Below are 14,219 nucleotides of genomic sequence, written 5' to 3' on the forward strand. Positions count from 1 at the left end.
AGACAAAAACTGTCTGCCCCATTTCATGTTAAATATAATAGTGGCATGTAAAAAACAATTCGGAAAGCGAACTTACTGATGTGAATATATGAACACAAATCAACCAATGCAGCAGAATGCATCTACTACATAGATAAACAGACGAAAGGAAACAATTTTTATTTATTGTTCAGTGTACAGAAAAAAGGAAAAAAGTATAGCATTGTTCTGTTTACCTTTCTGTAAATGTATATTATAAATTTTTGAAAATTTTCCTCCGCCAGATTTCTCACAATAATTTACTCCCCTTGATTCGTATCCCTCATCCCCTATTCCTACCACTTTAAGTATTAACATATGTATATACATGATAGTAGTGTTGAAAAATATTACAGAATAATTACATAAAAACTAAAACCGGCAAAAACATTTATTATATCTAATGCATAGCATGCATATCCACAAAATACAACAAAAGAATTGCAAAAGTAACAAAAAAAAAGGAATCAATTTTTTCTGTACTTTTCATAACTGCATAAATTATTACACTTTACCTTTACTTAAACAACTAAACCATAAGTTTAAGGAAGGGACAAACATAATCATCAGTTTCGAATGATATCCTACTAGGTTTTTGAATTCTCTTTCCCAATATACACTGATCTCCGTCACATTCGATATGGCTGTATCGGTGTTGCAATTTAGTATATTATTTGATCAATATTTAATTGACGTTTTGATGCGAGTCTCTCTTTACTCACATTTCCGCAACAGGAAACATCATTTCTTTTCTTTATTCACTTTGTTGGTGGTTGACCCACATCAGTCCTTCGTAGGATTCAAAAGCTTCGCGATCCCACACACCGCCATCTCTCAACTTTTGGGGATCGTTTGAACTTAGATGATTTATTACGCCATATATGTTTCGATCATCAAAATATGATTCGCTGTCATCATACTCCCGAATCATTGCGTCCAATAATTTGGCAACAACACCGGTGCTTATGTTTACTAACACCATGTCTTCGGGAAATCGTTTTGTTCTAGCCACTGGATATATGTAACTCAAGGTTTTTAAAGGACACACCACCGGGTTGTTTGCAGATCTTTTGAAAACAGTTCTCTTTGCTTCGTGTAACACATCGAAGAGTTCTACAGCGCTCACGAAACGATGCATAGCCAAAATTTTCTGATGACATCCCCACGGTTTGTAGTAACCTTCTGATATATTTTTCGGTGGTAAATTACTCATTTTTTCGACCTCTAACTTCACGTTATAGACGACGATGATACAGATTCGGCTTTCTTGATATCTTTAGTCTCTTAGATACTGGAGACGTTATCGCGCATATTTTCGCCGACTGATTCGAGTTCGAGATTCTTGTTCGGCGTCACAATGGTACGTTATTTGCCGTTATTCCCCTTCTCGAACTTGACGGAAGTGATGCGGGTTCCGGTATTATACCTACGAACCGGACAACCGGTACGTTCGATCCCAGATCCAACTTCCGGTAATCATCCGTGAGCGGATCTTTGACGAAATTCGAATAAATCATACGCAGCCGTAGCCCAACGTCGGGAGTTCCAAGCTGGTTTTCACGAAATTGAATGATAAGTGACAAATCTTGAAATTGTAAGAATATTTGAGAACAACATCTGGAAAACAGTTTTGATTAGTTCGAGGAGGGGAAATAAACGCGACGAGCACTTGGTAGAATTGAAGGTCAGTCAATGATGAAACGATTAATAGCTCAAAGAATGTTAGAATATACTTAGGAAAAGATGCAATATAATATAACCAGGGAGTTCGTTGGTTGAAATTGTTTGTAGTATTTTTTATCGTTACGATTCGTAATAAATGAGACTCAAAAGTTGGTGTAATAATAACGATAGTTGATTCAATCACTTACAAAGTTTTACATGATGACGTATACTTTTACGTCTAATCGTTTGTAATATTATGAACAATTTTTTTGGAAGAAAACTTATTTCTTATTATCCCCAGCGCTTCGTACTGTTAGAAGACACTTATACTTTTATAAATTTAAAATTACGTGTATGTATATTACAGTTGCCGCACTAAAATAATTGTCTTGTCCGTAGAAAATATTATAGGGAAATGGAACATTATTTTAAAATTTTATCCCAACTCCTGACCTTCGCTACAAATTTTTCATACCGAATGCAATATGACTTACTGATAATATGGTAATTGTTGTTTTTTCTCTCAAGAAACAAAATTAAATAAAAGTAGAATGCATACTTAATTACTTTAGTCTTTAGATAATGTCTGAAATAGTCTTGGTACATACATGTGCAAATTGATTTGACTACACAAGAGCAAAAATAAAAAAATCCGAAGATGATAGTTATTGGAAATCGTATGAAATAAAAAGAATTTTATTATGTGCAATAAAAAAAATATATGTATAGTGCTTTACGCGATATGTATATATATATATATATGTATATATATAAGAATAAATATCGATAGCTGCACGAGGTTACTGGAAAAACTTAAGTTTTAAACAGACTAGTGTCAGGTATACGCGATAAAAACAAGAAAAAAAAAAAAAACAAGTAAAAAGTGATAAAATGAATCACGATGACTGATTTAAAAGGTCTTAAATTAATTGTGCATGTAATATATTAGTTTTTTCCTTGATAGTGTGTAAAGTTTGTTAAGAAAAATGTTTTTAAAACATCACATTATAGCCTCAGTACAATTATCGTGACCATACCTGGAATTGAAAAGAAAAAAAAAATAACCATGTTTAGTGAATTTGTTAATTTGTAACTGGCAGATCTTTAAATCAACTCACCTAATACAAATGAAAATATAAGCTTGAAGTTAACGGAGAGATGTAGATAGTCAGGAATTCTAGGACTGTGCTCCCCTTCGGTAGGCAAGAGAAGTGCCGCTATGCAAACAATGCCAGCTACTAACGCCACATAATTTGTCCCTCCTAGATCATAAACACCATAAATTAGAACCCCTATCAATGGGCAGAGATACATATTGCCGGAACATAATAGGGTGGTCTAAAGCCCGGAATATCTTTATAAAAAAAATTTTTATACTAACTATCAATTTGTTTATTCTGAGGTGTAAGCGCATAGGAAGTTTGCTGCTTTCCTTCGTTAGTTGGTAAGTGTTGAAACATTTCCTGTTCCAGGTTACTTCTCTCGATAGATTCATACGTTCCACTTAAAAGTCTTGCTTCCACGTCTCGTTTACCTATTCCCTAAACAAAGCAAAGATTCAACAGTTCCTGATTCAACGTTGTCATTTTCAAAATGAGAGCAAAAATTCTTTTGTGAATTAGTACCTGCTTTGATGGATGTTCCTGCATTTTTATTCTAAACTTATCGACCACGTTACAGTTTGCTATTGTGAGAGCTGTGTGCCTTACAACTATGTCGACAAAGCAATGTGCTTTGAGTATTCCTTCAGGATCAATGACTTTGTATTTATTAGGCGCCGTGCTCAGCACTGAAACAAATTATTGTACAGTAGATAATTAATAGTTCAATCAACTGCGCAGTGCAATGTCTGAGCTTGGCGGGTAAATTTTATTTCACTCTGAATATTCATTTTCACTAAGCAATTCATTAAATAACAAGTACATAAATACCTTTGAATTTTATCGGTATATCGTAAGGGTTGTATAGGGTGAGGACTTGTTTATGAGTCGACTGATCATCCAGGTAAAACGTAATGCTTTGAGGAAAGACGAAAACTGGCACTTTTCCAGATGTTACTGCTATTGGTGGTGGTTGCATTGTTTTTCTCTACGTTCAAACGATTCCATGCACCTGTGAGGATGTTATAATTTTTATTATGTTATGGTGTCCCATTCAAATATAATGAAATATATACGTGACTTCGTTGTTGTGCGTCAAAACAAGACTGAAGTGATGACAAAGAGAGCGTTAGGTTATGTTTGGGAAGAACAGTATTCGTGCAGGACAGAATTGATTCCTCGATACGTGGCATTGATTAGAATTCATAAAGCACAAGTCATTGGAAATGAAATATCGGAAGGCTTATTGATGACAATAGTATGGATTTGTTGAAATAGCGATAGAGGAACAATAACAACAACCTTCTGGTCCGTAAAGGCGAAAGCTATTCGGTCATCTAAAAGCATTACACTCGAATTAAGTCCAAGAAAACTTACCCTCGTTTTAACCTCGGTAATCCGACTGTCCAAATCCACAGCAGTTTATTCACAAACTCAAATTTGAATACCTAATTGTCAGCAAACGCAGGTAAGGATCTGCATTTTCTATTGTGAGTAGTGACGCTTGTTCGTTGGCTATTCGGTACAACTGTACGAAACATATGTCATGTCCGTGTGTACGACACTCTGTGCGATACTCACTTCTTCAACAAGGTATCGATAGAGCGACGTGTGTGGTAGAATATTGTCACATGACTTACGGCGCGGTAAATATGAACTGAAAGTCTGTAATAATTGCCTAATTTTGTCGGAGGTAAAGTGTATTCAAGAAATTCAAAGAAACGAATACTCGTAATTTAATTTTCTTGGATAGATAAAATATTTACATGACAAAATCGCCGGAATATAAAACTTAAATACATGTGTCTTATTCTTTAAAACAAGCAAGTGTATTCAAACAATAGACTATCATGTGTTACTTCACACAGCTCCTCATTGCGCCAGTGATTTTTGTTTGGATAAAAAAATGATATTTTTGAATCATAGACCAAGTAGTTGGAAGATTTACTTGATTCTTGTAATTGTTCAGATTCGCATATTTTAATAGAATCTGTAGCTACGCATCATTTTCATTTATACATATATACTTCAATATTATACTACACTGACAAGATCTCTGGAGAAATTATGATAAACTAGACCCAGGACCCAGCAATGAGTGGTGACTGTAGCAATTCGTGATTACGGCAGGTAGTATTTCTTGGGCATTATTACATTTACTATAAATTAATTTTGCTATATTAAAATAATATACACATTATTCAGCAGTACGCATTTGTGCTTCGGGTCCTGCTCAATAATAGCTAAAAAATTCACAAACATATAATCCATATATGTTCAGCATTTTCATGATTAGTCTTTTTCAAGGCACAATACGTCTTGGCACATAATACTATTGTTACATCTACTTGATAGGATTTATAGTTTCTGTTCTTCGCTGGTGTTGTTTTATACTTCACTAAGCATATGTCACAACAGCAGACTTCCATGATATGTTACTATTTCCTCATGACGTTAAATACTGTGTGTGTTTAGGGTCACTGAAGTTTGGTCACATAATAAATCTTGATACTGAATTAAAAACTAGAAGTAATTCTGCAAAATCTTACATGTCACTCTGTGTCTCTCTTACCATTTTGTAGATTCTACATATAGATGTCAATTAAATCTAAATAGATTCGTGAAGTATTAAATTACCTCAAAATCCGAATGTCTATTTTGAAGATATTCGTTATCAGGTTCAGCAGATAGTATCCTAGGAAATAAAGTTATTTTCGTGATGGTACACTGAATTGGCAACTGAAAAACGTTATCAAGAAGTATAAATTTTCATCACGAATATAAGCTTTGTAGAGTTATTGTCATGCAAATAACTGAACAGTGCTTTTCCTCTATATGACGAATACGATACATAATTTAACTAATTACCTGTAATATGAGTTTAATCGGTCCCTTCGCTGTCTAACAATATATAAAGTCATAACGATTCCAATTCCCAGCAGTAACAACACTCCAACAACTAAAGAAGCATAGGAATGCAGATTAGAATTGTTTGCAAGTTATAAAAATGCTGATGCTATGTAAAATTTCGATTAATTCAAATTACTCGTCCACTATAGGTAGAGATTATAAATCTAATAATAATAAAACTATTGATATAAATAAATAATGGTATATAATTCTAGTGCATACATTTCAGGTCAGGTTTATGGTGGGGCGGGATAATGAGAGTAATAAAATACAAAAATGTTATTATATCATATCACGGTGATAAAAACGTAATTATAAATAACGATACAGTAACTGCTTTAAATAACATGACGCCCTGAGACGATAAATAAATTATAGAATCCGAAAATACATTGAATGGAGTAATACCAATTGTACCAAAGGTAGTCAATGGTCGAATTTCCAATTGAATAAATAGCTTCGATTGATACGACTGGATACCTCATTGTTCCTGCCACACCTTTCTGTACCTTTTTGAATGCGGATTATACGTACTTGCTAGTCCTATTTGAAATGGAGGTATTTTCAATGCGGAATTTAGGCCACTTCTCACATTCTCTAGAGTTCCGTTTACGGGTGGACATGACAAATTTAGTATTTCACAAAATAAGGGGAAAAGGTCTATATTACTGAATGGTTGAATCTCGTAATTCTTTTTGAATATTGAGCCGTAAGCAAAAAACATCGGTCGCATAGCTGGCTCTTCATTGTCATATCCGTGAAGTCCAAATTCCGATAGGTTGTTGGCTGAAATAAGAATATTGATGATGACTTCATTATCTGAAAGCCTAAAAATCAACAATTCATTCAAATAAATTATACTGTACCAGTGAAATTGTACGCTTTCTCATAGTACTCGATTTTTTTGTACATATCATTAAACCCATATCCAATTTCTGCCACAATAAATATCGGTGGGATTCTTAGGTTCTTTCCGAAGTGATACCTATCAGGAATTTCTTCTTTCTTGTAAACAGTAAAATGTCCAGTTTTGTTCGCCGCTTCTACCAGCTGCCGATGTACTATGTCCAGTTTTCCTAATAGCAAACTTTGTGTCAGATCAAAAAATAATTGCATAAATGATGAAAGATGAAACATCATTTGAGTCATATAAGTTATTCCAAAAATTTAGTGTAACAGAAACACAAATTTTCTTTCACTCGGATCACCAGACTCACCAGTAATAGGAAAAATTTGCAAGGCTGCTGAAGATTCCACGATAGTATAATCTGAACTATTAACAAAATTATTCAGATCTATAATTTTCTCTTTTGTAATACTTTCCATTCCATGATCGCTCAAGTGAATGACGTTCACATCTTTTAGACCATGGTTATTCAAATTCTTGTAAATATACTTTGTAAGGTTGTCCAATTTTTTAAGGACTAAATTAAAGGCAGCGTCGTTAATTCCTACTGCATGACCAGTTGTGTCTGGTTCTTCTATATACAAGAAACCAAGATTTATTGGTTGGGTCGGATGCGTAAACCAAGATATCATTAGATCTACTCTGTCTTCCCATGGGACAGACATATTGAATTTCTGAGAATGAACGTCATTTTCATTACTAATTGGGTATATATATTTTTTTGTTTTAAAATATTCACTAGGCACCTTACCTGGAAAAATGTGGGTTCAACACCAAGATATTTTTGATCACCCCCAGGCCACATCATTATTCCGCTGTGTCTGTCGAGGCTTGCTTTTTCATTGACAATCTAGAAATAAATTTTAAGAAAATTACAACTTTCACAGATCGATGTTTAGTGTTTTTGGCACTAAAATACAGTATTAAACAAACCCAAATAGGAGCTATTTGTTCGTTGTAATGAAACATGGCGTAAGAATATCCCACAACTTTATGAGTTTCCGGGATGAAGACTTGATTACCAATTACACCGTGAGTTTCCTCATAAAGGCCTGTTGCAATAGAAAAGTGATTGGGAAAAGTCTTGGTCACGAAAACATTCTCCATATAATCTGCATGAGTATTTTCTTTCTTTAATTCATTCATAAAGGGGGTCAAATTTCTGTTGAAGTAGTCGTACCTGAAAATGAATAATTATCAGTTGAAACAGCTGTTCAATACGCATTTTCGAAGAATTTTAAAATAGAAACTTGGCACAAGGGTAGATGGTAAACAGTTGTGCTAATTTTATTATAAATATGTGTAAAAAGATTAAATAATATCACCTAAATGCATCGTAGGATACAACTAGCAGTTTTTCGTACCGCGAAACTGACGAGACATTTTCGGTTCCTACAATAATGATTATTACGCAGAGCGAAAGTAAGGTTGACGGCTTCATCGCGGCGACCGGTGTTCGCTATTCGACAACCAGCGATTCTCCGCTATCTGCAATGAGAATTTTGTACTATGTAACCACGCATGACGGTTACAACTCAACGACTGCATACGTATTTATATTTATTACGCGTATCGCGTACAAGCCGCGTTCGTAGCATTACGCGCGGCGTTGAAACGAGTTGTACGCTTGCCAAACTGCCGCAAGTCTTTGCTTTTTTCATACGTTTATTTTGTATTGGTTCAGGTTAGGCGAGGTAATAAATACCATCACGAAAAATATTGAAAATTTTTCGTTGATGAAACCTGTAATTTGTGAAACGTGAACAAAGTCACCCTTTCTAACAATATCTATTAGGCTCGCTGATGTCTGTTAGCGTTGACTGAAGACTCAGTGATATTATAGGTTGTAATTCAGTTCATTCAATTATTCAAAATTCTACCAAAACTTTCAACAGCTCCATGTCTTTGAACACATTATTAAATGTTTTTTTCAGAGCTACTGAATCATATGCGTCGAAACTAAAATTATCTACAGCTTTGTTATGGAAATATTTACATAGATGTATAAAAGAAATAGGTTATTGCTAGAGTATTGCGGGAATGATCCCTAGAATGATCTCTGTTGGGTCGAAGCATCAAATTTGACCGCCAAACGGGTCAGCACACACAAGCAGACAATAGTTTCGGGTTCGGTAGATGGGGTCGTCGGATTGGCGCAGTATTGGAAATATGTTGAGTCGTAATAAGTTTGAAGCGATCGGAGACGCGAGCAATGAAAAAGCATGACTAATTCAAACACCTGACTAATAAATGAAAGAAAATTGCCCGCAAGACAACGGGTCATGGGGAACTGCCTCGGCCGTTGTTTTGCCACTGTCACCGATCCGTCGACGTACAGGTTAGATTTTTCCCAAACTTCATCCGGTAGAACATTTTTATTTAGCGAAAATTTTTTAGACAATGATCGAAAAAATACAAACTTATCACTATGCGTAACGAATCTTGAAACGAAGGAAAAATATTTTTCTGAAACTACGAGAGTCGCACATTTCATTTAACGCTATAATGACAAGGATGTTTTTTTTTATACCTCTTTGCCACACCGAAACGAAAAATAAAAATACCTTCTGCTGCGAACCATCAACAATAATCAGAAATCTTTATGGTTCCAATTGTAGATCATATCGCCGACATTCGAGCATGTGCTTTCAAGAGGACGAACGTACAGAGGTACTTAATAATCTTTACGTTACAATAATATTTTGACGATTCACAGAATTTGCCTTTTATTTTCTAAATTAAATTTTACCAATTTGCAGTTCTGTCAACAGAGTGATCGGGACGTGCGTATGATGTCTTGTGAGAGACGGAAAAAGTGAGTGAGCAAAATATAAAACATTCTATGCATTGTACTTAATTGATTTATTAAAGTATTACTTGGTATGTTTTAAATTGTAATTTTGTATGTTGTTTTACTTTTTGTACGCTTGCCGGACAGTTTGTTATCGTTTCTTTCATTGAAACGTTTCAAGGTAAACTTTTTCTATTCTTTCACGACCCATTTGTAGTCATTCAATCAAAGGCACAGTGATTATTTCAGTTGAATGAAAACTTCTCTTCTAATTACGTATTAAAAAGCAGGAATTTCTTTTCCATAAGCAATAGACAGACAAAATTTGAAAACAATGTTTTAGAAGAGGCGCGGTGTCCCGATTTCTTTGGAACTTGCCGAGGACGGTGGGTGGCCCATGGGCGGTAGCAAGTATGTTAGGTTGAACTCCAGAAGTACCGCATCAGTCAGGTATACAGCATAATCAGAGTGAAGTAAATACTACTTCAAATACCAGCATCAATGATTTAATATCAACCATTTTTCTATCCAGTTCTGGCTTGGATGTATCACTTCAAACTTTGGATGCTAGAAATTTGATGAAACACGGCTACGTGCCAACTCCTGCTTCATCCTTAGACCTTGAATGGGAGCATGAAGGTAGGTTAGAAAATATAAGCAATTAATACGCAATTAATTGATAAACTAATCTTTCCAGGTTTGCCAATATCTCCACGAAGCGATATCAATGCAGAGAATACAGATATCTCTCTTTCCTTTCCGTCTGTAAACAACAGTCAACCTTCTAGTCTGACTGCTTCACCTTGGTCCAGAGTATCGACGCCAAATAGCTTGGAATGGGATCCAGTGGAAGCAGATATGGTGTGTGTAGACGTAGAGACTGAGCAATTGCTAACAGAGATTGAGAGACTGACAGATCGGGCACTAAAAGAGACTGGCGACTGGACTAGTAGTAGCTGATAGATTATGGAAAAATCATAAAAAGAAACGACGATACGCTTGGGTCAGTTTGTAAATTGCACATTACATTAAAAGAGAAATGATAATTGACGTATACATCCATTTGAGTCTGCGAATAAAAAAAACTTGAGGAAAAAGCATATGCCGCAAATGGAAGAGTCAGTGATTGCGGAAGTTGTGTCATTGTCATGTTGTTTAGTGGCTGATATGATATCACAGCCAACATTTAGCTGGTACTATATTCAAATATGGCTTCATGAAGCTGTTTTTGGAACTCGATAAACATGTTTTAAATGTGCTTTTACACGGTTATGAGCTTATGGCGCATAACTTATCCTGACATTTTTTATTCACAGACAATAGCACAAATTGATGCAACTTCCAGCATTCACATGTGCAGATATCATTGATTAATCCATCATATGTTTCGTTACGCACTTTTTTGCTTTTTTAATCACAATCAATTTGGAAAACAATGTTGGCGTAGCATTTGCTATTACAAAAGCGAGATTGTAAAAAAACATAAGTAGAATATGGACATTGAAGAAACTGATTTGAATATTATATGGGGTGTGGGGTAAATGAGTTTTAAATGAAAGTTGATATTCATCTTTTTTGAAAGAAGAGAAAATGAAGGAGAAAACCTTTAAAAAAATTTAGAGCTGTTACGCGAAAGAGGGAACGCTTGGTATTCTGAGGTAGGATAACCGAATTATCGTAGAAACGGGGAACTTATAACATAACTACATAAATACTATGCGCTCGTTGCACTGCTTGAATTTTATATTCTGTTGCACGTTTTCATAAAATTTATTACGTTAAGCTGTAGTTTTATAGAAATTTAAAACTATAACAAAGTACGCGATTGCGTTATAAGAGATCTAGCATATTTATACATAGATATAGGTATGTACGATACACACTGTATTTACAGATGTATGACTAACCGCAATGTCAGTGAATAATGGTAAAAGTCTATGCTGATTTCGCGCAAAAACATGAAAATCGCGATAAGATGTTTTACACACTTCATGCTCTGCCATATGAAGTATGAGGAAATTCATGAGGCAAACTGTAATCGCGTATTTGATAACCGTATTATACTGTAATAGATTCAAATCATTGACGCTTATGCAAATAACAATACTAGTTACGTATAAATACATACATATAGAAAGTAATGTGAAATTTGAGCAACTAAAAGTAACGCGTTGAAATATCTGGACAGCTTCAAATTGCCGGAAAAATTTATAAACCACGGTAATAAATTTGATCTTCGTTTGATTTAAATAATGAATTGACATTTAGTTTTTCAACAAACATTTCGATTTCCATACTCTAGGTATTAATTTGGAATAAATCCTGAATTTCAAGATATTAGGTGTATATTGCTAAATAATAATAACATTTATAATAATGATGCGAATATTATTCGACAAGTAATAATACAATAAGTCATTAGATAGACAAACAGTTATTAATTCAGGTCTGCCATACCGAAATATGTTGTAATCGTTGATGTGAGAGGAAACAATTAGTTTGTCGTATAAAGTTGAAAGAAAAAATTGCTAGTTAGCAGTATACAAAAGATAGATCGAGAAATAGATGGGTGTATTAGCGGTTCGTTTTTTAAAAATTGCAGATCGAAAGAATTCAAGGCCACAGTATGCACTTGAATTGGTGTAAATGGATCCATGGTCTTCGAAGAAGATCATACTGTGCTACATTACGCATAAAGTACAATTCAAACTCACCACTATTAAACTGCCATTAATGTCTAAAATTGAACGGTCTTCACTAAAATGCAGGCACTTTGGTTTCAATTGTTTACTATACGTATTAGTTTTCATTCTCGGTAATTAAAACACTTATACAGAGACCTTGGTGTGAGGTTGGGACCAAATGTCACGGAGGTGAAACAATAATGTAATGTAATATTCTCAAAGTAAGTTGAATTATTTAACTCGTAAAAGTACCAACAAACAATATGAAATCTTATCGATAAAAAAAGAAAAAGAAGTACGGACTATTTTCAGATTACGTTCAACATGGTGAAATGCAAATAACTATTATGGACACAGCTTGATTTCTTCACAGTAAAATAACTTAGTTTAAAGGCTTGTATATGGTATAAAGTGAAATTGGATGAACGTGCCTAGGAAACGGTATAGGTAGAGCATTATACAGGGAAGTGTTATGTGTATTCTGTGTAAAGATATATCAATAGTATATTATTATAGCGTTCAAACGAGTTTGAACATTGTATTGTACATACTAACACACTATACAAGGCGTGAGAGAATCATATCAGAGGATGCGAAAAATGAGTGAAGAAAATAAAAATATTACAGTTGTAATATGAGTAAAAATGCTAACAATTAGTGTATTAAACTGTGAGTTTATATGCTTAAATAAATAAATAACTAATTTATGATAGCCTATGTGTGTATTCCATTATTTAAAGTTTATTCGAGATCACCGCCAAGGTGCTTCTCGCAGTTATACCAATCTAAGACTGAATAATTTACACACGGAAGCACGAGATTGGTCGATCCCACGCGTTCCTTATTCTGGGTACAATAAATTCGAACAAAAATGTCAGATAGCGACGACGAGATGCCGCAGTTATCGTCGGCCTCGCTTGCCGCTCTTCAAGAGTTCTACAAAGAGAAAGAAGCGCAAGAAAATATGTTGAAGAGTATTCACGGTGAAAATGAATCAACGCACATCACGTTTGATGAAAATTGGGTACGTTGGTCAACCTGGACGTAACTTTAACGCGTCGAATTTCAAACAATATAAGTTGATTGACATCGGCGGTTGCTTCAAATTTAGAATATTATGTCAATTTATGTCGATTTAAAGCCTTGAAAATATAAAGATATGGCACCAATTTCAGCAACTCAGTCAATTTTGGTACGACGACGAGACGGTCAATAGTTTCGTTGAAGGCGTAATTCATTCAACTGAAAGAACTGGAAAAATTGCCCTCATCTCTTGTCCGACGCTTTATAACAAAATGAAGAAAGATTCCGACGGCAGAAAAGGTATATTTATTCAGCAATAATTATTTTCATTGTTACTTTTATTTTTTAATGTACAACTTATTATCTTCAAAGTGTTTTATTTTCCATTTCAGTTACATTGTTCGAGTACGATCAGCGATTCGCTGTTTTCGGCTCAGATTTTATTCCGTACGACTATAAATCTCCTTTAGAAATTCCCAGAGAATTGGCAGGTGACTTTGATCTCGTGCTTGCGGATCCACCTTTTCTTTCGGAAGAATGTCTAACAAAAACGGCGGTAACCATCAAGTTCTTATCTAAGAAAAATATCGTACTCTGCACAGGTAAATAATATCATGATACAGATGTACAATGTTGCGAAATTTATTTGTTGTCCAGAAAAGATGGAAATCATAGAATTAATGTTATGCAAGATTAGTTCGAATATAATATGTCAATGAATTAATTTTTAGCATTATTTTTACTGTGTACAGGTGCAATAATGAGCGAATTAGCATCAAGACTTTTGGGCGTAAAAAAATGCAGTTTCGAACCGCGCCACAAGAATAATCTAGCGAATGAATTTTGGTGCTATTCAAACTTTGATTTTGACAAGGCGTTACAATAAAGCTATTTCTTGTACAAAATTCTTAAATAGATCTTTTTATTTTCAACCCTTGGATATGTTTGCTTGCAATATATTGCGTTTCTGTTTACATATACCCACGTATAATTCTAACAAAACGTTTTCCTTTGACGAGATATATTACAAAAATACACTCATGGTTGAAGGAAGCTAATTTTTGCTACACTTGTAACGACTTGTATGTTTATTTGAGTTTCAAGCGCGTTATTCAGGAAAG

General features: G+C 34.5%; 4 protein-coding genes across 10 annotated transcripts; 2 read left to right on the plus strand and 2 right to left on the minus strand.

Moving 5' to 3' along the window:
* Positions 1-2: 2 nt before the first annotated feature.
* LOC107228159 (motile sperm domain-containing protein 1) lies at positions 3-4,409 on the minus strand. 3 transcript variants are annotated; one of them, XM_046746486.1, is made up of 6 exons: positions 4,161-4,409; positions 3,615-3,795; positions 3,309-3,472; positions 3,065-3,224; positions 2,802-2,945; positions 3-1,635 (listed from the first exon to the last, which is right to left on the minus strand). In XM_046746486.1, exons 2-6 carry the CDS (start codon positions 3,760-3,762, stop codon positions 1,532-1,534), a joined length of 720 nt encoding a protein of 239 aa, XP_046602442.1. In that variant the 5' UTR covers positions 3,763-3,795; positions 4,161-4,409; the 3' UTR covers positions 3-1,531. The 3 variants fall into 3 exon arrangements, with proteins under 3 accessions (XP_046602442.1, XP_046602443.1, XP_015525022.1); XM_046746487.1 differs by having other exon boundaries at positions 3-1,568; positions 4,161-4,386; XM_015669536.2 differs by lacking the exon at positions 3-1,635 and adding an exon at positions 1,852-2,720 and having other exon boundaries at positions 4,161-4,374.
* A 663-nt stretch (positions 4,410-5,072) lies between these two features.
* Positions 5,073-8,211, minus strand: LOC107228158 (ectonucleotide pyrophosphatase/phosphodiesterase family member 5). 3 transcript variants are annotated; one of them, XM_046746471.1, is made up of 8 exons: positions 7,965-8,211; positions 7,534-7,780; positions 7,352-7,450; positions 6,911-7,274; positions 6,560-6,769; positions 6,228-6,479; positions 5,652-5,742; positions 5,073-5,478 (listed from the first exon to the last, which is right to left on the minus strand). In XM_046746471.1, the coding sequence occupies exons 1-8, from the start codon at positions 8,039-8,041 to the stop codon at positions 5,412-5,414; spliced, it is 1,407 nt and encodes a 468-aa protein (XP_046602427.1). In that variant the 5' UTR covers positions 8,042-8,211; the 3' UTR covers positions 5,073-5,411. The 3 variants fall into 3 exon arrangements, with proteins under 3 accessions (XP_046602427.1, XP_015525019.1, XP_015525020.1); XM_015669533.2 differs by having other exon boundaries at positions 7,926-8,211; XM_015669534.2 differs by having other exon boundaries at positions 5,073-5,522; positions 7,926-8,211.
* Positions 8,188-12,787, plus strand: LOC107228155. Of its 3 annotated transcripts, none has more exons than XM_046746489.1 (8): positions 8,188-8,294; positions 9,219-9,270; positions 9,360-9,415; positions 9,539-9,572; positions 9,735-9,841; positions 9,924-10,030; positions 10,089-10,252; positions 11,994-12,787. In XM_046746489.1, exons 2-8 carry the CDS (start codon positions 9,241-9,243, stop codon positions 12,123-12,125), a joined length of 630 nt encoding a protein of 209 aa, XP_046602445.1. In that variant the 5' UTR covers positions 8,188-8,294; positions 9,219-9,240; the 3' UTR covers positions 12,126-12,787. The 3 variants fall into 3 exon arrangements, with proteins under 3 accessions (XP_046602445.1, XP_046602444.1, XP_015525017.1); XM_046746488.1 differs by lacking the exon at positions 8,188-8,294 and adding an exon at positions 8,310-8,938; XM_015669531.2 differs by lacking the exon at positions 8,188-8,294 and adding an exon at positions 8,313-8,938 and having other exon boundaries at positions 10,089-12,787.
* Positions 12,788-12,880: 93 nt separating this feature from the next.
* On the plus strand, positions 12,881-14,003 carry LOC107228157 (EEF1A lysine methyltransferase 1). The gene is made up of 4 exons (XM_015669532.2): positions 12,881-13,099; positions 13,251-13,398; positions 13,491-13,700; positions 13,851-14,003. The coding sequence occupies exons 1-4, from the start codon at positions 12,947-12,949 to the stop codon at positions 13,982-13,984; spliced, it is 645 nt and encodes a 214-aa protein (XP_015525018.2). The 5' UTR covers positions 12,881-12,946; the 3' UTR covers positions 13,985-14,003.
* Positions 14,004-14,219: the final 216 nt, after the last annotated feature.

This window comes from Neodiprion lecontei, chromosome 1, assembly GCF_021901455.1.
Source record: "Neodiprion lecontei isolate iyNeoLeco1 chromosome 1, iyNeoLeco1.1, whole genome shotgun sequence".
Taxonomy (NCBI): Eukaryota; Metazoa; Arthropoda; class Insecta; order Hymenoptera; family Diprionidae; genus Neodiprion; species Neodiprion lecontei.